Raw genomic sequence first — 23,852 nt, forward strand, 5'->3', positions numbered from 1 at the left:
GTGAATGCATTGCAGAGTTACGCCGACGAAGGTCACGAACTTCAAAATGTACTGGAACATGTTTACAGCTCGATGCAAAGCTTTTTCGAAGAGTGCCTTAGCCTAGACTTAGACGATAGAAAGAATGATGATGATACCTAAAGGTTGGGTTCTCATTTTCTTTGTTACTACCACGTAACAGCCTTCGATTTGCTGCACTCTGGTAGAACCATCGACAGATATTACACGTGCTATAAATTAGAACAAGGATACCTACAAGAAATGCTAGTCGCAACAGGTCAATTCAATCAATCATCAAATTGATTATATCGTAGCTAAATTTAGTGAACTTTTGGTGTAGATCAGATAAGTTGGTGGGATTTTCTGCGATTTCTTGTTAAACAATTGGTCTAATATCACATTTTATGAAAGAATATAGAATTTTATTTTGCAACGCGCGCTAATAGAGTGTTATTGTGAAAAGGAATTAATGTCATTCTATATTGAAAACGTGAACGCTTTAGTTCCGACCCTTGGATCCCGTTTATTTAAAAACTTTCATTTGTTTTCAATGTCATTAAATAATGATAATTAAAAAATGTAATATCTATTTACATAAACTTGGTAACTAAATGAAATGTTGACAAATTGCGAATTTTACTATCTGCCAAACAAAAGCAAAAGTTCATAATTTTTGCATTGAGAGGTATCTAAGATAACTTGATTTTTATGTTTCGTGAACGGATATTAAATGTAAAGTCAAATTATGGTACGTCAAAATTGATTTTTCAGGTGGTAGATAAACATCAATGTCAATTTATACATATCTCGCCACGTCAAAATAGCAAATCATATGTGACATTAGATTGTTATAAAAATAAGACAATACCGTTCACAGTATTGTTATACAAAGTGTTTATAAATGTCTCAAGCATCAAGGGTGGCTGTGAAATGTCAAAGAAATTTGCCGCTCATTACAAATGTGGGTTTAGATTTTATAACTGACATTTGTAGTTAACCTGAATCATGTAGCAAAGTAAGTTTTGAAGAAAAAAAACTGTTCTAGTTGTGATTTGAAACCTGAAAATGATAAATTTGGACACAAATCTGCAACTGAAACGTCGTTGACGTAAGTGACAAATAAGTTTCAAGATAGTTATATTCACTATGAAAACAAAGCGGCAAAATAGTGCATGGCAGGAATTCCAGAGCCACCGTTGATGCTAGAAACATTTATAAACAACTTGTAGTTCTTTAAAAAATATACCATTCGTATCATGGCGACTACAGAAAGTTGGTACATCATGTAACTTTAACCACTTTCAAAATTTGTAATTTTATTGTGTAAGTTGGATCGATCACAAATTGGTTAAATTTTTTTCATTATTATCTAAAGGATTGTCACTCAAAAATTCTCACGGTACTGTTTCAAGTACGCTACTATGCTCGAGGTAAAAACGGCTTTTTGTACCTACAAATATTTTGACATTTTTTTGGAAACATTTTTTGAAATTTTTTTTACTAAAAATGCAACACTCATTAATGCAAAACAATGACAGAAAGAACATTTGGAATGTCATAATTATTAACAACTAATTAATAACAATGCCAAGAGTTATTTCAATCAAAAATAAACAAAATAATAACCATAAACTTTTGATCATATTTGAAATTTTGAAGATTTAAAAAATCGAAATGTGAATTTTGAAGTGAATATTTCGGTACAAAGGTCTAAAATTGGATTTTATGCAACTGTTTTGAAAAACTATTTCCAATGCGAACGAAAATATGGGGAAATGGCTCAATTAAAAAAATCGCAGTTAGCTGACTTTGCAACTTACAATCAGGTTGGTATACCAGAGCTCATTGCTATCAGTCCACTCATTAAAAAGTTAAGTTGGCAGCAGCCCTTAGTGATTTTAATCGGTAACAATTGGCAGCGAAAGTGTTTGACCTTGACGCAACTGTGGCATGCTGGAAGTTAATTGTCTTTCACAAAACTTGTTAAATCGCTATTAAAATCATTCTTTTGCAACAAATTTTTGATTAATACATTCAACTTTGACAACGTGTTAACCTCAAAAATCGCCACATTCAATTTTCTCCTAATTTTCTCCCTAAAGAATTGAAAGCCTGATTTACACCCGAAAATTTTCGAAAATTTGCACAGGAGAGTGGACTGATAGCAATGAGCTGCACTTTATATGAAAAGATTCAAATTCTTATTCTTAAAATAAATAAAATTGTTATGCATATTAAGAGCAAATTCAATATATTCTTGTAAACAGGATTACACAAAAACTGTATGAGGAAATTGCGTTCTGTATTTTGCATATGAATCGGTTAAACGCGCATAATGTTGAATGCTACATGAATAATATTTCAATAGTATTATAATTCTTTAATGATTTTAATTATGAAAATTTTGCTATTTTGAAAATCGTCATGAAACAAACATAAATTTTTACAATTTCCGGAAATGTCAGTAAAATGTCTTACTTATTAACGAACAAAATATACCTCTACGTTGTTGTTAATGTTATTTTGTGCATATCAGTGGCGACGAGTAAGATCTAGATTTAGGAATTTTTACCTTTATCTTAAAATTAATAAAAATCACCGAAAATATTTTCTACGTATTTCCGTACAGCTGTGATTTTTTTTCGCTCCTATTTCAAAATCACCCTGTATATTTCTATACCACAATAAATTGATATGCTGGGAACAAATTGTTTTTGCAAACTGTACAAATTTTACAAAATTTGTTATCCGAATTTATGTTAGCGAATTTATGAGGGCGCGTTTATTATTATTAAAGTTAAGCATTTGCTTGCTTTTATTGCTCTTGGAATCAGGTGAGTATCTTCTCAATATTGTTTATTCATTCAAACTTTGCTGTTTTATCTTCAAAAGAGGCTAAAACGCATTGTGATGGTAAATTGATGAGATGGTTCCTCACTAAAAATGTCAGAGCCGCCGTGTGAGGGCGCTAGTGCAAGTTTTACGCCTGACCCTATAACGTTATTATTGATACTTGTATCAGAGAAATTTAATTTCACAGTTCGAAAGCAGAAAACATCATGACATATTTTGCACCTACCTAATACTAAAAGTAATAAAAAAATTGATATTATAGTCGATTTTTCAAGAAAGAAATACTTAGGTGGCTGCAAATGCGAATTATGTTTGTTGCCTAAACTAAAGGTGTTGCAAATTTGCAACAATTTTTTCTTTAGCTCATCTTGCACGGATTTAGTGTCTATTTAGAATCCGTCATTATTTTTTTTCGTTTTATTATAAAAGATACAAGGGTTAAAATCGGCCAATCCGATTCATTTATTAATTCAATTTTGAATTTTGCAAAAATCCAAGTGGTCTTTTGTAAATCGAATTACCTGTTATGTTTGTCAAAAGATGACATTAATTACTGTTTACAAAATAAATTTATTTGTCATTTGATATTCGTATTTTTTATATTATTATTTTAACTGTTGTTCCACTGTTTTATTTTGTGCGCAGATGTCCTAATTTAAATGGCGAAGCTAGAGAATTTTTAAAAACAATCTTTTAATTCCGTAAAAAAACTATCGTTTTAAAAAAAGGTTTCAAGTTTCTGAATTGGTTGTAAGAAAGAATTAATAAAAATAAAGAAATTATTAGTTTTTTTTTACACTTTTAGATATTATATCTAAAAATAATTTTATAGTGTTTCCATCACGAATGATTTTTAAGAAATCATGAAGAAAAAACAAGCCCAAAATATTCAAAATGTTTTCTATTCTTAAACACTCTTATTGTTAGGCCAATTCCTACACGATTTTTTATACTTCTTATTATAGTTTCTTCAAATTTGGTGCTATTAATGATGAAGATAGAGCAAAATTCATATTTAGCTAAATAGATGGAGTTTTTTAAAGCATCGCAAAAAATCGAAAAACAGTGCTTTATAGTTTAACTCTTAAAGCACCGAATCAGAAAAAAACAATTTCCATTGCAAAATTCTTGCTGAATAGTATTTGTTTTGGTTACTTGAAAGTCTCATAACTAAATGCAAGAAAAACTTAAAGAAAAAACACTTATTGCGTTATCGTTTATTTTAAGAAAGATTTTTCCAAATCATTTTCTCAAAAATTTGACGTGTTGGAGAAATTGGTGTCGACTCACAATAAGCAAATAGAAAAACGTATAATTTCTAAAGAAAGAATTTGTAAAAACAACGCGGGTAAATACATTAATGTTGGCATGTCTTTAAAGAAAAAAAGTTTTATCAGTTTATTAACTGTCAAATGTAAGATCTTAACTTTATCTCAAGATGCAACTACATTAGTAGTATTAGTAGTATTCAATGACTTGAAATTTTGAAAGCTGACAAATTTTCTTGGTTACTAAATTTCTGTTAATTATAATCAGGCAATCTAGCTTTATGGTCATACGATTGTCATTTTGAATGACGTTTTAAATTAACTTATGAATTATTATTATCAAAGCGAAAATTTTTGATGATTGTCACACAAGAAGTGAGGTTCTGAGAACCTAAAAGTGGACTTAGACTTTATGACAAGTGAATATTGATGTTCAAAAACTTTTGTCAGCAATTGTACTTAAGATAATTTACAAAAAAGTTTGATAGCTTGTAACTGTAGTTAATTTAATGCTACAGCAATGAAATTTGGCGATGTTACTAACTTGGACTTAGTTACTAACTGTACTAAATGTTAAAAGTATAAAACAAAAGCGCCTGATTTTTATTTTTATTTTTAGTAGGAACCAAAAATTACGGAAAAAATTAACTAAGGGTTGTAACTTTAGTAATTCTAACACCAAAGCTACTAAATTTAGAGAGGTTAGTAATATAAAGTTGCTTATTATTTGTTCCAAATTACAAAAGTGTAAGTCAAACAGAAATTTTTTTAAAAATTTTATTCTGAAAATTGACTGTAAATTTCCAAAAAAAGTTTGATGGCCTGTAACTTTAGTTACTTCAATGCTATAGCTATGAAATTTGGGAAGGTTACTAATTTAGACTCAGTTATAGTACTTATAACTTGCATCAAATTGCAAAATTGTTGGTAAAGCAGAAAATTTTTTGAAATTTTTTATTCTGAAGAATTTACAAAAAAAGTTTGATAGCTTGTAACTTTAGTTAATTTAATGCCACAGCAATGAAATTTCGCGAGGTTACTAATTTGGACTTAGTTACTAACTGTGCCTAATTTCAAAATTATAGAGCAAAAGCGACTGATTTTGTAAATTTTTATTTTTGTAAGAACCGAAAACTACAAATCTAATTTTTTATTTGATACGGTCTAAAGTTTAATTGCAAGCATTTTTTTTTAATAACTTAAGATTTGCAAAATTTTTTTTATGATTAGGGTGGGATAATGGGATAATTTTTTTTGCCTGTATTAGATTTAATTGTAAAACTGCCAAATTCCATTACATTTTTGAAAGTTTAGACATTGTCATTGAGTTAAACATTATTAGTATGACTTAATTACAGACGGGAGAAATTGTTCCATAGCCTACTTTAATCTGAAAACTTTTTGATCATTCGTTATTTAAAGAATTCTATCGCTCTAATAGAATTCAGAATTCTTCCTTTTAATTAACGAAGAAATGTGCTTGTATTGATGTTTAACGAAACACCATTTCAAGTGTTACCAAAATAAAAACACAAAATAACAAATTTTACATTCCTGAGATGAAAAAAACTCATTTCCAGTTGGCTTTGAAGTCATGTCTGTGATATTGAAAAAAGCAGCCTTTTGTTTCTGTCAAGTAATTTGACGTTGTCAAACTGAGAATTTTGTGATTTTGTGTTACTTTTAATTTTTTATTTTTGAAGACGGTTCCTATTTAATAAGACTAATAAGCTCAAAATTGTCAGTTGCTATAAAACAATTAAGAACCGCTATGAGATTCGAAAAGATAATTGATAGCTGTTTTTATTTGATCACTCGATATACTGACAGAATTTTAACAATTTCTCTGCTCTAGCGTGTTTTCTTCTGACTCCCAAAAGTTCGCAATAAATTTAAGCACGTTTCTTCTTCAAAACTAGTAAATACATATTTGGTATTTAAACTCGTTCCATAAATATTCCAAAAAGACTGTATGTTGCAATCTATAACTTTCTTATAGCGAATCTAGAAATTTGAAATTAGCTTGAATGACAACTCTTTTATCCCTTTTATCATCGCGATATAGAATCTCTAGAAAAAGTCGTTTGTAAAGCCGCCATTTTTATCGGGACAGCTGTGTACGCAAGCGCATGTTCAGTGACAGTGTCAATTACTATAGAAAATGATTTTAAATATTGAAATATAAATATAAATTAAAATAAACGACTTAAAACTGGAGCTTCGATATTTACAATTAATCAATAAAATGGTTGTGAAACATAAAAAATAACTTTCGATTTAACAAAATATACTATGTAGTGTAAATTCCTCTTAGATTTATTGGTAGAGCTGTGTCTGTGTCACAGCGAGGACAATCTTTATATACGGACAGTTTTTTTGTTACCACGATTTTGTTCTTTAAATGTCAGAATGTTTAATAAAATCTTACAAATATTGTTTCTTGTATGATTTCGAGTTTGTTACAAATTTTTCTTTTATTCTATTATGGCTTTTTAGACACTGATTCTCGATGTGTTTCTTTTTGTAGCAATACTAATTGTTTGTTGCAAAATGTTGCCTAATAAATTGATGTACACATCAGTGTTGTAAATGAAAAAATAATGTGGAGAACACCAATAAATTTAAATTTTATTAGACAGCAGTGTAGATAATGGAATGTTAAATGTTTCGTTTTTGTATTACTATATTTAAAAAATAATTCAACATGTTTACAATAAATCGTTATAAGTAACATTAGTATTATTTGTTAATGAACCTTTAATCTTCAAGAAGTATCTTACAAATCTGTTTAAAGAAAGTCTCGAAATGTTCCCAACATGTTTCGGAGATCCTGTTTATTTAGGCATTTAGGCACATTTGTGTCGATTTCTCGATAATTAACCTTTGGATCTTGGTAAAAACTCACCATTGTATTTCGACCTGCTTTAGATTTTTCTTCAATGTTCTTTGCAATGACATAATATAAAGTGCAATAAAATAAAGACACTTTGGCCAATCACGAGACTAATTTGAAGTTTCTCACGAGTTTAGGGCGAGTTTCCCTTAAATCTTAGCACTTCGTCTGTACCATCGAACGATATCTGTTAATTAACATAAGAGTGTACCAGCGAGGCATTAAAGCTTATTTTGAAGTTTGACCTTTTGGTTTTATTAAGTCTTTTCTTCTAACAAATGTTTGTTGCAAAAATAAAGAAACATACACTGTTAAATATAATTTTATTGTGTTTTTACTCTTTCGTCAAAAATTACAATATAGGAGAAACATTTATTGTCTTTCATTGGTAACAAATGTGCAGTTATTGAATGTTCGTGTGAAAGTTATACTTGCCGATGTTAAAGTTCTTCCAATGTTTGCATTCGTTATTACATTGGAATTAGTAACGCAAACATCAAAGTTCTTCGGTCTTATGGATGTAGAACACTCTCCGACTTCAGAAAGTTTTAATATTTTATTTTTTGAGCACATAAGGGGCTATTCTGTATCGAGTCTGTTAAATGGTTTGGATGCTTAAAATGTTTCATATAATTTTTTCTTTACGCAGAATTTTGAAGCAGAATTTACCGTTACAGTTTGTTAGATATCCCCTTAAGAGCGTACAAATTTACATTGCCGATTGAAAGAGACAAAAAGTCTAAAGTTGCGCAGCAACCTCTCGAAAACGGCAATTTGAATTTACGCTCAAAATACACACAATATTTTTTCTACAATCTTGCATTTTCTGCGATTAAAAACAACGTCTACATCTAATTTTTAGATTATTAAGACCCAACCGCACACCACCGCCTATGTTGCTATGGAAAAAATATACTTATGGCATAAGCGATTTATGGAAAAAAAATCGTGATCGAGTGTTTTTTCAATTTTATAAAAAAAAATTGTAGCTCTAGAACATATTCTTTACCTACCTGTAATATTTTGTGTTATTGGGAAGTATCCAAATACCCGTTCTAAAATTTGGTAGAATTGATTTTATTAAATACCCGCGGATTCGTTGAAACACAAGAAATGACAAGATGCACTAACATCTAAATCTAATTTATTTAATAGCCAAAAAACTGTTATGTTCTAAAGGTAGCCCACCTTTTGATAAAACATATGCCGTTAACCGCAAGTCACCACCTAATTTTATATTTCATTTTAAAAATAAAATTTTATGACTTTGTAAGTTTTAAACATTTTTGTTACCAAAATAAAAGCGTTTACATTGTCAAATAGAATCAATTTCAAATTACGTACTGTAATAAAATCGAATTTTGTAATAAAGAGTAAAAAAATCGTATCAAAGTTGGCGGCTAAACAAGTTATGATTTGCAAATAATTTTTTTTTAATTTTAGTCTTTTATATGTATTTAAATATTGATAACCATTCCACACATTAAAATCATAAGTAAAATAGAAAAAGAATCTCTTTTCTATGTTTTTTTTTAACTACTTATGTTAAAAATTGTCGTAACAAAAAGAATGTGAAGGTTTTGAGGTAAGGATGTCCTTTGGGTATGTACTTTGTTTAGATTACATAACACATTCAAAATTAATTTGAATTTGTCGCACAGTGTAATTTTGAAAATAAAATTGTGATGGTACACATTTTTAACGAAACATTTTTTACTTGAAATATAAAGTTTATTAGATCATGCCATCATTTATTATTTCTCTTTATTTTTCATTTATTATTTTCGAGAGACATAATATTTCGAAATCGGGAAAACGTTCGAAACAAACTCCAAAGCAAGGCAAATTCATCTGCCTGGTTTATTGCTGAACTGTTGTAGAAAATATGCTAATTTTACAGACGATTTTCACCCTTATGGATGATTGGCATGTGTCAAATGGATAGTATGTTGGGTTGCATATTTTTCAAAACACGAATTTTAGTTGAGGGGTAGAACAGCCTTAAGATTTCTAGAGCCCAAATTGCTATGAAAAACACATGAAATGTGGTTGATGTTAAATGTGATACATTTCCCTTTTACAATTTTTTCTTCTTTATTAAACTCGCGCGCATAATTCTCTCTCTTGTGATGGCATAATAAGCGCTCTATGCCATCCATCTCTTGGTAATTTTTCTCTGTGAACTGGGCATCCAATTTAGATAGCATCCTCAGAAAGATCGTTTCACCTTAAAGCCTCGTTTCCACGGTCCGTTCTAGAGAGAACAGAATTTGATTTACGATGGAATTTGAGTTATTGCACCATATTTTGCGGTCCGAAAAGTTGCAAATCCTATTGCACCCTTGGTTTACAATCCTCTGTTCCGATTCGGGCGGACAAGCTGGTTGAAACGCCGAACCAATACACGGACTGCTACATTTGATCGTAACCAAACAGTTTTAATTACTCCAATTCTTTTAATTTGAACACTAATTTTTTATCATAATGTTAATAAGGTAAATAACACATATAAATGTGGACTAATTTTAATAAATATGCTGATAAATGTAGATGAACATACTTATTTCCTGCATTGAAATGTACAGAATCATTGTATGAAAACAGGCGCGAATGAATGCAGGTAGGTACGTTTCTTATCTCTGTGAGTGGATTTACCCTTTTGAAATAACCGACAGGTCTGTATTTTTGTGGATTTGGTCAGTTATTACCTGAGGATTTGAATTTTTAATTTTGTTCTATGAATTAAATTTTCTGAATATTAGTGAAAGTTAACATTCCAGACATATCCACGAACTAAGTAACTTGAAATATAAATAAAATAAAATAAATTTATGAACATTCTGTACTGGTTCAAATGCACGAACCATCTTGTCTGTTCGACGGACATTTCAACGCAGAACCAAGACAGAACGCACCGGACAGTTCAACACAGAACGCACAGAATAATTGAAATTAGCCGCTCCTTTGGAGAAAACTTTCAATAAACAATGCATTTCAGACTTTTTGTATAATTAATCTCGTTAAATAGGAATAAAAAAATGTTACTGTATTTCAATTGATTATTCCTGACATTATTTTACTGGTGGAGAAGTTATTTTAACATCAAGCTAAATATTGCAATGAAATATACAAAATTATTGTATGAAAACAGGCGTGAATGGATACAGGTATGTAGGTTTCTTATCTCTGTGAGTGGATTTACCCTTTTGAAGAAACCGACAGGTAGTATTTTTGTGGATTTGGTCCGACTTATTACCTAAAGATTTGAATTTTTAATTTCGTTCTATAAATTGAATCTTTCTGACTTACGACGGTTTATATGAGAATTTACCTACAATACAAAGTGTACTTTATTTTGTACGTTCGAAAAACAGGGATTTTTGTATGCTTGGTCTGCGTTCTATGAATTGAATCTTTTGGATTTTGGTCAGAGATATTACCTGAAGATTTAAATTTTTAATTTTGTTCTATGAATTAAATTTTCTGAATATTAGTCAAAATTACCATAGCTGACATATCCACGTAATAAGTAACTTGAAGTATAAATAAAATGAAACAAATTTAAGAACATTCTGTACTAGTTCAACTGAACGAACGAACCATCTTGTCTGTTCGACATCGATTCGGCGGACATTTCAACACACAACCAAGACAGAACGCACCGGACAGTTCGGCAGAGAACCGAGACGAAACGTAGAGAACCTAATTAATTTTTTTTTAATTGCACTTCATGATTGCTGACAATTGATTGGTAAAAATGAAAGTTATTTAACATCAAATAGTAGCTGCAGTTTTCAGATTATTACTTATGAAATGGCCAAAAAAAAGTTCAAATCATAAGATTTAAGGTCATTCTCAAATATCGAACTTAGCTTATTTGATAAGTAGCTATTTATTTCTCCTAAAAATTATAACACTCGGACGAACAAGTTGGTTCTGTCCGTTCTGTCTTGGTTTTGTGTTGAAATGTCCGTCGAACCGATGTCGAACAGACAAGATGATTCGTTGAGTTGAACCAGTACAGAATTTATTTAACTTCATTGATCCTTCAAGTTTCTTATTTCGCAGATACGTTGTGTAAGTAAATTCTCCTAAAATTTATTTAGCAGATTTAATTTACAGGATCATATAAAAAATTTAACTCTCCAGGTAATAAACCTAACTAAATCCATAAGAATACAGAGGCCTGTCAATTATTTCAAAAGGGTTAATCCACTTACATAGATAAGAAACCTACCTGTATTTATCCACCTTTTTTCATGCAATGATTCTGTAAATTACAATGCAGAAAATAAATATCTGCATTTATCGCCATCTTTATTAAAATTAATCCACATTTATACGTGTTATTTACCTTATATTAACATATGATAAAAAATTAGTGTTCAAATTAAAAGAATTGGAGTAATTAAAACTGTTTAGTTGTCACCAAACGTAGCAGTCCGTGTGTTGGTTCGGCGTTTCAACCAGCTTGTCCGCCCGAATCGGAACAGAGGCTTGTAAACCAAGGGTGCAATAGGATTTGCAAATTTTCGGACCGCAAAATATGGTGCAATAACTCAAATTCCATCGTAAATTTCTGTTCTCTCTAGAACGGACCGTGGAAATGAGGCTTAAGGGTCTACGAGCCTGCCCGAAAATTTCTGTTTGAAAAGTATGCAACTTTAACAACACCTTTGATTGACAGCTGCCAAAAGGGATTACCGAGGATTTGGTAATGAGGGAATCATAAACTTTATGGAAACGGTCGCTTGACCTGCACATTTCCTAAGAAACCCAGCGGTTGGAACAATAAATTCGTGATGGACCAAAGATGAGTTTAAATATCAGGATTTGAGTTTCTCTGCGTTTTGAGCCCGTGAAATTTCTGGTTCTAGTAGGTAAAAATTTTACGGGCGTAATTTTTTTTTTTCAATTAATGGAAAATGTATGTATAAAATCCGCAAATTTCCAGTTTCCATAGTACGTAAGGGCAGAATGTTTTTTAATTGAAAAATGTAATTTTCGTAAATGTGGTCCGAAATTTTTCCTCACTGGTCGCCGGGGAAAGTTTAAAATTACTTATTATTTTATTATTTTTATTTGAGAAAAACGCATTTAATTTTTTTTAACCAAACCTCTTACCTGACACATGAGTTTTTGGGCCTTTTTTACTTTGTTGTTTTTAAGGAGCTATTTCAATTTCATTTGCAATAATTAGGCAGAACCTGAGGTTATCGAGTCGTTCAGAAATTCTGAGACACCTACATAGTATATGCATTGATTTTCTCAAAATTATTTGTATTTATTTACCTTATAAATAAAAAGTAAATTTAGTTAAAATAAAAATCCAAAGTCCATGCAAAATTGAAATTTCAAATGTGTTACGAAAACCTGTTGCAGCTATTTTTTAAAGAGACAGCGGAAGAGGACATAACAGATAGCTATTTCCATTAAATAACAAAAAAGTCAAGCAAACCTGCTTGGTAATCTATAATCTATAAAACCTCTATTTTTGTATCTAAAGTTTAAAGAAACTAAAAGGAAAATTTAATGAAAACCTCGAGACATTTTGCGTAAGATTAAACGGCAAAAACGGGCAGTTTTAATTTTCAGATAAAATATCGATTTTAACGTATTCTCGTAAAAAATTCCATGTTCAGTAATTACTTCAAAAAAATTCTGGTGCATAGTCAAAAACACAATGGCCGTAAATTCAATAAAAAAAATTAGAATGCAACCTACAATTTTACAAGGTGCATTCTGAGTTGCCAGACAAAAAGGTTATATTTTGTTTAAACAATTACACCTTTACCCTCTAACAGTTGGAGGGTGTAAACCGGATATAAGAAATTAGCAATGTCATCGGACTAAATAAAAGTTTTTTGAAAAAAGTTGAAAGTTGTGGAAAGGGGTTGAGATTGCCACCCTCTAACGGGTGGTGGGCGTATTTGCGATAAGGGGGATTACTAAGTGATTTATTTGTAATTTTTCGAGTTCAAATTCATAAGGCTACATTGCGGATTTTTCAAAATAGTCGGAGGTGGTGTTTGAGGGGTTGAGATTGCCACCCTCTGACGGGTGGTGGGCGTATTTGCGATATGGGGGATTCCTAAGTGATTTATTTGTAATTTTTCCATGTCAAATTCATAGGGCTACATTGCGGATTTTTCAAAATAATCGGAGGTGGTGTTTGAGGGGTTGAGATTGCCACCCTCTGACGGGTGGTGGGCGTATTTGCGATATGGGAGATTCCTAAGTGATTTATTTGTAATTTTTCCATGTCAAATTCATAGGGCTACATTGCGGATTTTTCAAAATAATCGGAGGTGGTGTTTGAGGGGTTGAGATTGCCACCCTCTGACGGGTGGTGGGCGTATTTGCGATATGGGGGATTCCTAAGTGATTTATTTGTAATTTTTCCATGTCAAATTCATAGGGCTACATTGCGGATTTTTCAAAATAGTCGGAGGTGGTGTTTGAGGGGTTAAGATTGCCACCCTCTGACGAGTGGTGGGCGTATTTGCGATATGGGGTATTACTAAATGATTTATTTGTAATTTTTCCATGTCAAATTCATAGGGCTACATTGCGGATTTTTCAAAATAATCGGAGGTGGTGTTTGAGGGGTTGAGATTGCCACCCTCTGACGGGTGGTGGGCGTATTTGCGATATGGGGGATTCCTAAGTGATTTATTTGTAATTTTTCCATGTCAAATTCATAGGGCTACATTGCGGATTTTTCAAAATAATCGGAGGTGGTGTTTGAGGGGTTGAGATTGCCACCCTCTGACGGGTGGTGGGCGTATTTGTGATATGGGAGATTCCTAAGTGATTTATTTGTAATTTTTCCATGTCAAATTCATAGGGCTACATTGCGGATTTTTCAAAATAATCGGAGGTGGTGTTTGAGGGGTTGAGATTGCCACCCTCTGACGGGTGGTGGGCGTATTTGCGATATGGGGGATTACTAAGTGATTTATTTGTAATTTTTCCATGTCAAATTCATAGGGCTACATTGCGGATTTTTCAAAATAATCGGAGGTGGTGTTTGAGGGGTTGAGATTGCCACCCTCTGACGGGTGGTGGGCGTATTTGCGATATGGGAGATTCCTAAGTGATTTATTTGTAATTTTTCCATGTCAAATTCATAGGGCTACATTGCGGATTTTTCAAAATAATCGGAGGTGGTGTTTGAGGGGTTGAGATTGCCACCCTCTGACGGGTGGTGGGCGTATTTGCGATATGGGGGATTACTAAGTGATTTATTTGTAATTTTTCCATGTCAAATTCATAGGGCTACATTGCGGATTTTTCAAAATAATCGGAGGTGGTGTTTGAGGGGTTGAGATTGCCACCCTCTGACGGGTGGTGGGCGTATTTGCGATATGGGGGATTACTAAGTGATTTATTTGTAATTTTTCCATGCCAAATTCATAGGGCTACATTGCGGATTTTTCAAAATAGTCGGAGGTGGTGTTTGAGGGGTTGAGATTGCCACCCTCTGACGGGTGGTGGGCGTATATGCGATATGGGGGATTACTAAGTGATTTATTTGTAATTTTTCCATGTCAAATTCATAGGGCTACATTGCGGATTTTTCAAAATAATCGGAGGTGGTGTTTGATGGGTTGAGATTGCCACCCTCTGACGGGTGGTGGGCGTATTTGCGATATGGGAGATTCCTAAGTGATTTATTTGTAATTTTTCCATGTCAAATTCATAGGGCTACATTGCGGATTTTTCAAAATAATCGGAGGTGGTGTTTGAGGGGTTGAGATTGCCACCCTCTGACGGGTGGTGGGCGTATTTGCGATATGGGGGAGTACTAAGTGATTTATTTGTAATTTTTCCATGTCAAATTCATAGGGCTACATTGCGGATTTTTCAAAATAATCGGAGGTGGTGTTTGAGGGGTTGAGATTGCCACCCTCTGACGGGTGGTGGGCGTATTTGCGATATGGGGGATTACTAAGTGATTTATTTGTAATTTTTCCATGTCAAATTCATAGGGCTACATTGCGGATTTTTCAAAATAGTCGGAGGTGGTGTTTGAGGGGTTGAGATTGCCACCCTCTGACGGGTGGTGGGCGTATATGCGATATAAGGGATTACTAAGTGATTTATTTGTAATTTTTCCATGTCAAATTCATAGGGCTACATTGCGGATTTTTCAAAATAATCGGAGGTGGTGTTTGAGGGGTTGAGATTGCCACCCTCTGACGGGTGGTGGGCGTATTTGCGATATGGGGGATTACTAAGTGATTTATTTGTAATTTTTCCATGTCAAATTCATAGGGCTACATTGCGGATTTTTCAAAATAATCGGAGGTGGTGTTTGAGGGGTTGAGATTGCCACCCTCTGACGGGTGGTGGGCGTATTTGCGATATGGGGGATTACTAAGTGATTTATTTGTAATTTTTCCATGTCAAATTCATAGGGCTACATTGCGGATTTTTCAAAATAATCGGAGGTGGTGTTTGAGGGGTTGAGATTGCCACCCTCTGACGGGTGGTGGGCGTATTTGCGATATGGGAGATTCCTAAGTGATTTATTTGTAATTTTTCCATGTCAAATTCATAGGGCTACATTGCGGATTTTTCAAAATAATCGGAGGTGGTGTTTGAGGGGTTGAGATTGCCACCCTCTGACGGGTGGTGGGCGTATTTGCGATATGGGGGATTACTAAGTGATTTATTTGTAATTTTTCCATGTCAAATTCATAGGGCTACATTGCGGATTTTTCAAAATAATCGGAGGTGGTGTTTGAGGGGTTGAGATTGCCACCCTCTGACGGGTGGTGGGCGTATTTGCGATATGGGGGATTACTAAGTGATTTATTTGTAATTTTTCCATGTCAAATTCATAGGGCTACATTGCGGATTTTTCAAAATAGTCGGAGGTGGTGTTTGAGGGGTTGAGATTGCCACCCTCTGACGGGTGGTGGGCGTATATGCGATATGGGGGATTACTAAGTGATTTATTTGTAATTTTTCCATGTCAAATTCATAGGGCTACATTGCGGATTTTTCAAAATAATCGGAGGTGGTGTTTGAGGGGTTGAGATTGCCACCCTCTGACGGGTGGTGGGCGTATTTGCGATATGGGGGATTACTAAGTGATTTATTTGTAATTTTTCCATGTCAAATTCATAGGGCTACATTGCGGATTTTTCAAAATAATCGGAGGTGGTGTTTGAGGGGTTGAGATTGCCACCCTCTGACGAGTGGTGGGCGTATTTGCGATATGGGGGATTACTAAATGATTTATTTGTAATTTTTCCATGTCAAATTCATAGGGCTACATTGCGGATTTTTCAAAATAATCGGAGGTGGTGTTTGAGGGGTTGAGATTGCCACCCTCTGACGGGTGGTGGGCGTATTTGCGATATGGGGGATTACTAAGTGATTTATTTGTAATTTTTCCATGTCAAATTCATAGGGCTACATTGCGGATTTTTCAAAATAATCGGCGGTGGTGTTTGAGGGGTTGAGATTGCCACCCTCTGACGGGTGGTGGGCGTATATGCGATATGGGGGATTACTAAATGATTTATTTGTAATTTTTCCATGTCAAATTCATAGGGCTACATTGCGGATTTTTCAAAATAATCGGAGGTGGTGTTTGAGGGGTTGAGATTGCCACCCTCTGACGGGTGGTGGGCGTATTTGCGATATGGGGGATTACTAAGTGATTTATTTGTAATTTTTCCATGTCAAATTCATAGGGCTACATTGCGGATTTTTCAAAATAATCGGAGGTGGTGTTTGAGGGGTTGAGATTGCCACCCTCTGACGGGTGGTGGGCGTATTTGCGATATGGGGGATTACTAAGTGATTTATTTGTAATTTTTCCATGTCAAATTCATAGGGCTACATTGCGGATTTTTCAAAATAATCGGAGGTGGTGTTTGAGGGGTTGAGATTGCCACCCTCTGACGGGTGGTGGGCGTATTTGCGATATGGAGGATTACTAAATGATTTATTTGCAATTTTTCCATGTCAAATTCATAGGGCTACATTGCGGATTTTTCAAAATAATCGGAGGTGGTGTTTGAGGGGTTGAGATTGCCACCCTCTGACGGGTGGTGGGCGTATTTGCGATATGGGGGATTACTAAATGATTTATTTGTAATTTTTCCATGTCAAATTCATAGGGCTACATTGCGGATTTTTCAAAATAATCGGAGGTGGTGTTTGAGGGGTTGAGATTGCCACCCTCTGACGGGTGGTGGGCGTATTTGCGATATGGGGGATTACTAAGTGATTTATTTGTAATTTTTCCATGTCAAATTCATAGGGCTACATTGCGGATTTTTCAAAATAATCGGAGGTGGTGTTTGAGGGGTTGAGATTGCCACCCTCTGACGAGTGGTGGGCGTATTTGCGATATGGGGGATTACTAAATGATTTATTTGTAATTTTTCCATGTCAAATTCATAGGGCTACATTGCGGATTTTTCAAAATAATCGGAGGTGGTGTTTGAGGGGTTGAGATTGCCACCCTCTGACGGGTGGTGGGCGTATTTGCGATATGGGGGATTACTAAGTGATTTATTTGTAATTTTTCCATGTCAAATTCATAGGGCTACATTGCGGATTTTTCAAAATAATCGGCGGTGGTGTTTGAGGGGTTGAGATTGCCACCCTCTGACGGGTGGTGGGCGTATATGCGATATGGGGGATTACTAAATGATTTATTTGTAATTTTTCCATGTCAAATTCATAGGGCTACATTGCGGATTTTTCAAAATAATCGGAGGTGGTGTTTGAGGGGTTGAGATTGCCACCCTCTGACGGGTGGTGGGCGTATTTGCGATATGGGGGATTACTAAATGATTTATTTGTAATTTTTCCATGTCAAATTCATAGGGCTACATTGCGGATTTTTCAAAATAATCGGAGGTGGTGTTTGAGGGGTTGAGATTGCCACCCTCTGACGGGTGGTGGGCGTATTTGCGATATGGGGGATTACTAAGTGATTTATTTGTAATTTTTCCATGTCAAATTCATAGGGCTACATTGCGGATTTTTCAAAATAATCGGAGGTGGTGTTTGAGGGGTTGAGATTGCCACCCTCTGACGGGTGGTGGGCGTATTTGCGATATGGGGGATTACTAAATGATTTATTTGTAATTTTTCCATGTCAAATTCATAGGGCTACATTGCGGATTTTTCAAAATAATCGGAGGTGGTGTTTGAGGGGTTGAGATTGCCACCCTCTGACGGGTGGTGGGCGTATTTGCGATATGGGGGATTACTAAGTGATTTATTTGTAATTTTTCCATGTCAAATTCATAGGGCTACATTGCGGATTTTTCAAAATAATCGGAGGTGGTGTTTGAGGGGTTGAGATTGCCACCCTCTGACGGGTGGTGGGCGTATTTGCGATATGGGGGATTACTAAATGATTTATTTGCAATTTTTCCATGTCAAATTCATAGGGCTACATTGCGGATTTTTCAAAATAATCGGAGGTGGTGTTTGAGGGGTTGAGATTGCCACCCTCTGACGGGTGGTGGGCGTATTTGCGATATGGGGGATTACTAAATGATTTATTTGTAATTTTTCCATGTCAAATTCATAGGGCTACATTGCGGATTTTTCAAAATAATCGGAGGTGGTGTTTGAGGGGTTGAGATTGCCACCCTCTGACGGGTGGTGGGCGTATTTGCGATATGGGGGATTACTAAGTGATTTATTTGTAATTTTTCCATGTCAAATTCATAGGGCTACATTGCGGATTTTTCAAAATAATCGGAGGTGGTGTTTGAGGGGTTGAGATTGCCACCCTCTGACGAGTGGTGGGCGTATTTGCGATATGGGGGATTACTAAATGATTTATTTGTAATTTTTCCATGTCAAATTCATAGGGCTACATTGCGGATTTTTCAAAATAATCGGAGGTGGTGTTTGAGGGGTTGAGATTGCCACCCTCTGACGGGTGGTGGGCGTATTTGCGATATGGGGGATTACTAAGTGATTTATTTGTAATTTTTCCATGTCAAATTCATAGGGCTACATTGCGGATTTTTCAAAATAATCGGCGGTGGTGTTTGAGGGGTTGAGATTGCCACCCTCTGACGGGTGGTGGGCGTATATGCGATATGGGGGATTACTAAATGATTTATTTGTAATTTTTCCATGTCAAATTCATAGGGCTACATTGCGGATTTTTCAAAATAATCGGAGGTGGTGTTTGAGGGGTTGAGATTGCCACCCTCTGACGGGTGGTGGGCGTATTTGCGATATGGGGGATTACTAAGTGATTTATTTGTAATTTTTCCATGTCAAATTCATAGGGCTACATTGCGGATTTTTCAAAATAATCGGAGGTGGTGTTTGAGGGGTTGAGATTGCCACCCTCTGACGGGTGGTGGGCGTATTTGCGATATGGGGGATTACTAAATGATTTATTTGCAATTTTTCCATGTCAAATTCATAGGGCTACATTGCGGATTTTTCAAAATAATCGGAGGTGGTGTTTGAGGGGTTGAGATTGCCACCCTCTGACGGGTGGTGGGCGTATTTGCGATATGGGGGATTACTAAATGATTTATTTGTAATTTTTCCATGTCAAATTCATAGGGCTACATTGCGGATTTTTCAAAATAATCGGAGGTGGTGTTTGAGGGGTTGAGATTGCCACCCTCTGACGGGTGGTGGGCGTATTTGCGATATGGGGGATTACTAAGTGATTTATTTGTAATTTTTCCATGTCAAATTCATAGGGCTACATTGCGGATTTTTCAAAATAATCGGAGGTGGTGTTTGAGGGGTTGAGATTGCCACCCTCTGACGAGTGGTGGGCGTATTTGCGATATGGGGGATTACTAAATGATTTATTTGTAATTTTTCCATGTCAAATTCATAGGGCTACATTGCGGATTTTTCAAAATAATCGGAGGTGGTGTTTGAGGGGTTGAGATTGCCACCCTCTGACGGGTGGTGGGCGTATTTGCGATATGGGGGATTACTAAGTGATTTATTTGTAATTTTTCCATGTCAAATTCATAGGGCTACATTGCGGATTTTTCAAAATAATCGGCGGTGGTGTTTGAGGGGTTGAGATTGCCACCCTCTGACGGGTGGTGGGCGTATATGCGATATGGGGGATTACTAAATGATTTATTTGTAATTTTTCCATGTCAAATTCATAGGGCTACATTGCGGATTTTTCAAAATAATCGGAGGTGGTGTTTGAGGGGTTGAGATTGCCACCCTCTGACGGGTGGTGGGCGTATTTGCGATATGGGGGATTACTAAGTGATTTATTTGTAATTTTTCCATGTCAAATTCATAGGGCTACATTGCGGATTTTTCAAAATAATCGGAGGTGGTGTTTGAGGGGTTGAGATTGCCACCCTCTGACGGGTGGTGGGCGTATTTGCGATATGGGGGATTACTAAATGATTTATTTGCAATTTTTCCATGTCAAATTCATAGGGCTACATTGCGGATTTTTCAAAATAATCGGAGGTGGTGTTTGAGGGGTTGAGATTGCCACCCTCTGACGGGTGGTGGGCGTATTTGCGATATGGGGGATTACTAAGTGATTTATTTGTAATTTTTCCATGTCAAATTCATAGGGCTACATTGCGGATTTTTCAAAATAATCGGAGGTGGTGTTTGAGGGGTTGAGATTGCCACCCTCTGACGGGTGGTGGGCGTATTTGCGATATGGGGGATTACTAAATGATTTATTTGCAATTTTTCCATGTCAAATTCATAGGGCTACATTGCGGATTTTTCAAAATAATCGGAGGTGGTGTTTGAGGGGTTGAGATTGCCACCCTCTGACGGGTGGTGGGCGTATTTGCGATATGGGGGATTACTAAGTGATTTATTTGTAATTTTTCCATGTCAAATTCATAGGGCTACATTGCGGATTTTTCAAAATAGTCGGAGGTGGTGTTTGAGGGGTTGAGATTGCCACCCTCTGACGGGTGGTGGGCGTATTTGCGATATGGGGGATTACTAAGTGATTTATTTGTAATTTTTCCATGTCAAATTCATAGGGCTACATTGCGGATTTTTCAAAATAATCGGAGGTGGTGTTTGAGGGGTTGAGATTGCCACCCTCTGACGGGTGGTGGGCGTATTTGCGATATGGGGGATTACTAAATGATTTATTTGCAATTTTTCCATGTCAAATTCATAGGGCTACATTGCGGATTTTTCAAAATAATCGGAGGTGGTGTTTGAGGGGTTGAGATTGCCACCCTCTGACGGGTGGTGGGCGTATTTGCGATATGGGGGATTACTAAATGATTTATTTGTAATTTTTCCATGTCAAATTCATAGGGCTACATTGCGGATTTTTCAAAATAATCGGAGGTGGTGTTTGAGGGGTTGAGATTGCCACCCTCTGACGGGTGGTGGGCGTATTTGCGATATGGGGGATTACTAAGTGATTTATTTGTAATTTTTCCATGTCAAATTCATAGGGCTACATTGCGGATTTTTCAAAATAATCGGCGGTGGTGTTTGAGGGGTTGAGATTGCCACCCTCTGACGGGTGGTGGGCGTATATGCGATATGGGGGATTACTAAATGATTTATTTGTAATTTTTCCATGTCAAATTCATAGGGCTACATTGCGGATTTTTCAAAATAATCGGAGGTGGTGTTTGAGGGGTTGAGATTGCCACCCTCTGACGGGTGGTGGGCGTATTTGCGATATGGGGGATTACTAAGTGATTTATTTGTAATTTTTCCATGTCAAATTCATAGGGCTACATTGCGGATTTTTCAAAATAATCGGAGGTGGTGTTTGAGGGGTTGAGATTGCCACCCTCTGACGGGTGGTGGGCGTATTTGCGATATGGGGGATTACTAAATGATTTATTTGCAATTTTTCCATGTCAAATTCATAGGGCTACATTGCGGATTTTTCAAAATAATCGGAGGTGGTGTTTGAGGGGTTGAGATTGCCACCCTCTGACGGGTGGTGGGCGTATTTGCGATATGGGGGATTACTAAGTGATTTATTTGTAATTTTTCCATGTCAAATTCATAGGGCTACATTGCGGATTTTTCAAAATAATCGGAGGTGGTGTTTGAGGGGTTGAGATTGCCACCCTCTGACGGGTGGTGGGCGTATTTGCGATATGGGGGATTACTAAATGATTTATTTGCAATTTTTCCATGTCAAATTCATAGGGCTACATTGCGGATTTTTCAAAATAATCGGAGGTGGTGTTTGAGGGGTTGAGATTGCCACCCTCTGACGGGTGGTGGGCGTATTTGCGATATGGGGGATTACTAAGTGATTTATTTGTAATTTTTCCATGTCAAATTCATAGGGCTACATTGCGGATTTTTCAAAATAGTCGGAGGTGGTGTTTGAGGGGTTGAGATTGCCACCCTCTGACGGGTGGTGGGCGTATTTGCGATATGGGGGATTACTAAGTGATTTATTTGTAATTTTTCCATGTCAAATTCATAGGGCTACATTGCGGATTTTTCAAAATAATCGGAGGTGGTGTTTGAGGGGTTGAGATTGCCACCCTCTGACGGGTGGTGGGCGTATTTGTGATATGGGGGATTACTAAATGATTTATTTGTAATTTTTCGATGTCGTATTTATGAAGCTACATTACTATTGAAGGTTGAAATGAATAATAATTTTCTAGTTAGGTTAAGGGTTGAGTTTTACCACTTTGTTCTCATGTAGAAGGAGAATTTTGATTGAAGATGGGGCAGAAGGTCATTACGGTGTCATTTGGTCAAAAATTGTGTGAAAAAAAGACGACGATCGGTGGAAATTCGCATGTGAAAAGTGCGACCGGCATGCATGCGTCATTTAAGGCGAAGTACTGCGGCGTTTAATTTATGAAAATGAATCCGATAAAATGACGCTAACTTCAACGACGTTACTAAAGTCACGTGAGTTAGGGTGGGATTTTGTTTCTACCTACGAAATATATCGTGGCACGATATAATTTCGTAGTTCGTTATCGTATTCGGTATTTTGTTTCTCTGCCGTAACAGATACGATGTGACGAATGACACTACATCCAGCCACGATAAATTATGCGCTGTTGCCACCTATTTTTCTCCGAAAGTGGCTAACTTAATTCTAATGTTTGACGTACGATTGACAGAAGAATTTAAAAAAATACCGTTGGAAAATTTGTAGTGTTGAAAAATGGCTCGTTTTTTCCCATATTTACAAGCAGGTGATGGTCAATACCTGAGAGAAATAAAAAGATGGCAAAGAGAAGAAAATGATCCGTTTTTGTTGCCTGATATCCGGTAATTATAAATCCTAAAAATATTTTACAAAGTTGAATTTATGAATTCATAAATACTTTTTGTAGTTTTGTTGAGATGTTTCGCCTGAATAAGGACGTGATGGCACACATTATAAATGTTCTTGAGCCTCATATGCCCGCACCCAGTCGACGTCACGGTGTGAGCCCAAAGCTGCGAATCCTAGCAGTTATCCGATTTTTTGCATGTGGCAGTTACCAGAGATGTGTAGGACAAGATGTTTTTGTTAATCTCTCACAGGCAAAAATGTCAGAGGCAATTAGCGAGGTGTCAACCTGCATTGTGAGACACCTTGGACATTATGTTAGTTTTCCCGAGCCTGAGGAGTATCTTGACTTAAAACATCGGTACAGTTGTTAAGGAGTTCTCATTACGTTTTTTTTTTTAATTTTGACTTTTATTTTGTAGACACATGCAGTTGTTCCGCATTCCTGGGGTGGTTGGGTTTGTAGATGGAACACATATTGCAGTTCACAACCCTGGAACTGAAAGGGCCCATCAGTTTTATAACAGAAAAGGGTTCTTTTCGAAGAATATACAAATAGTAAGACCCATTATGAGATTACATATCTTCTTTTGTAACT

General features: G+C 35.7%; 1 protein-coding gene across 5 annotated transcripts in view; it reads left to right on the top strand.

The window, feature by feature from the left end:
- Positions 1-6,852, top strand: part of LOC148173833 (dipeptidyl peptidase 4) — an 86,135-nt gene extending 79,283 nt beyond the window's left edge. For all 5 annotated transcript variants that reach the window (XM_088036048.1, XM_088036052.1, XM_088036050.1 and 2 more), the window contains one exon: positions 16-6,852. In XM_088036048.1, coding sequence (XP_087892174.1) covers positions 16-141 — 126 coding nt within the window. In that variant the 3' untranslated portion in view covers positions 142-6,852. The remainder of the gene's footprint in view (positions 1-15) is intronic.
- The last annotated feature ends 17,000 nt before the right edge of the window (positions 6,853-23,852 follow it).

This window comes from Gnatocerus cornutus, chromosome 5, assembly GCF_029298725.1.
Source record: "Gnatocerus cornutus isolate USDA-ARS CGAHR chromosome 5, icGnaCorn1.1, whole genome shotgun sequence".
In the NCBI taxonomy this organism is placed as follows: Eukaryota; Metazoa; Arthropoda; class Insecta; order Coleoptera; family Tenebrionidae; genus Gnatocerus; species Gnatocerus cornutus.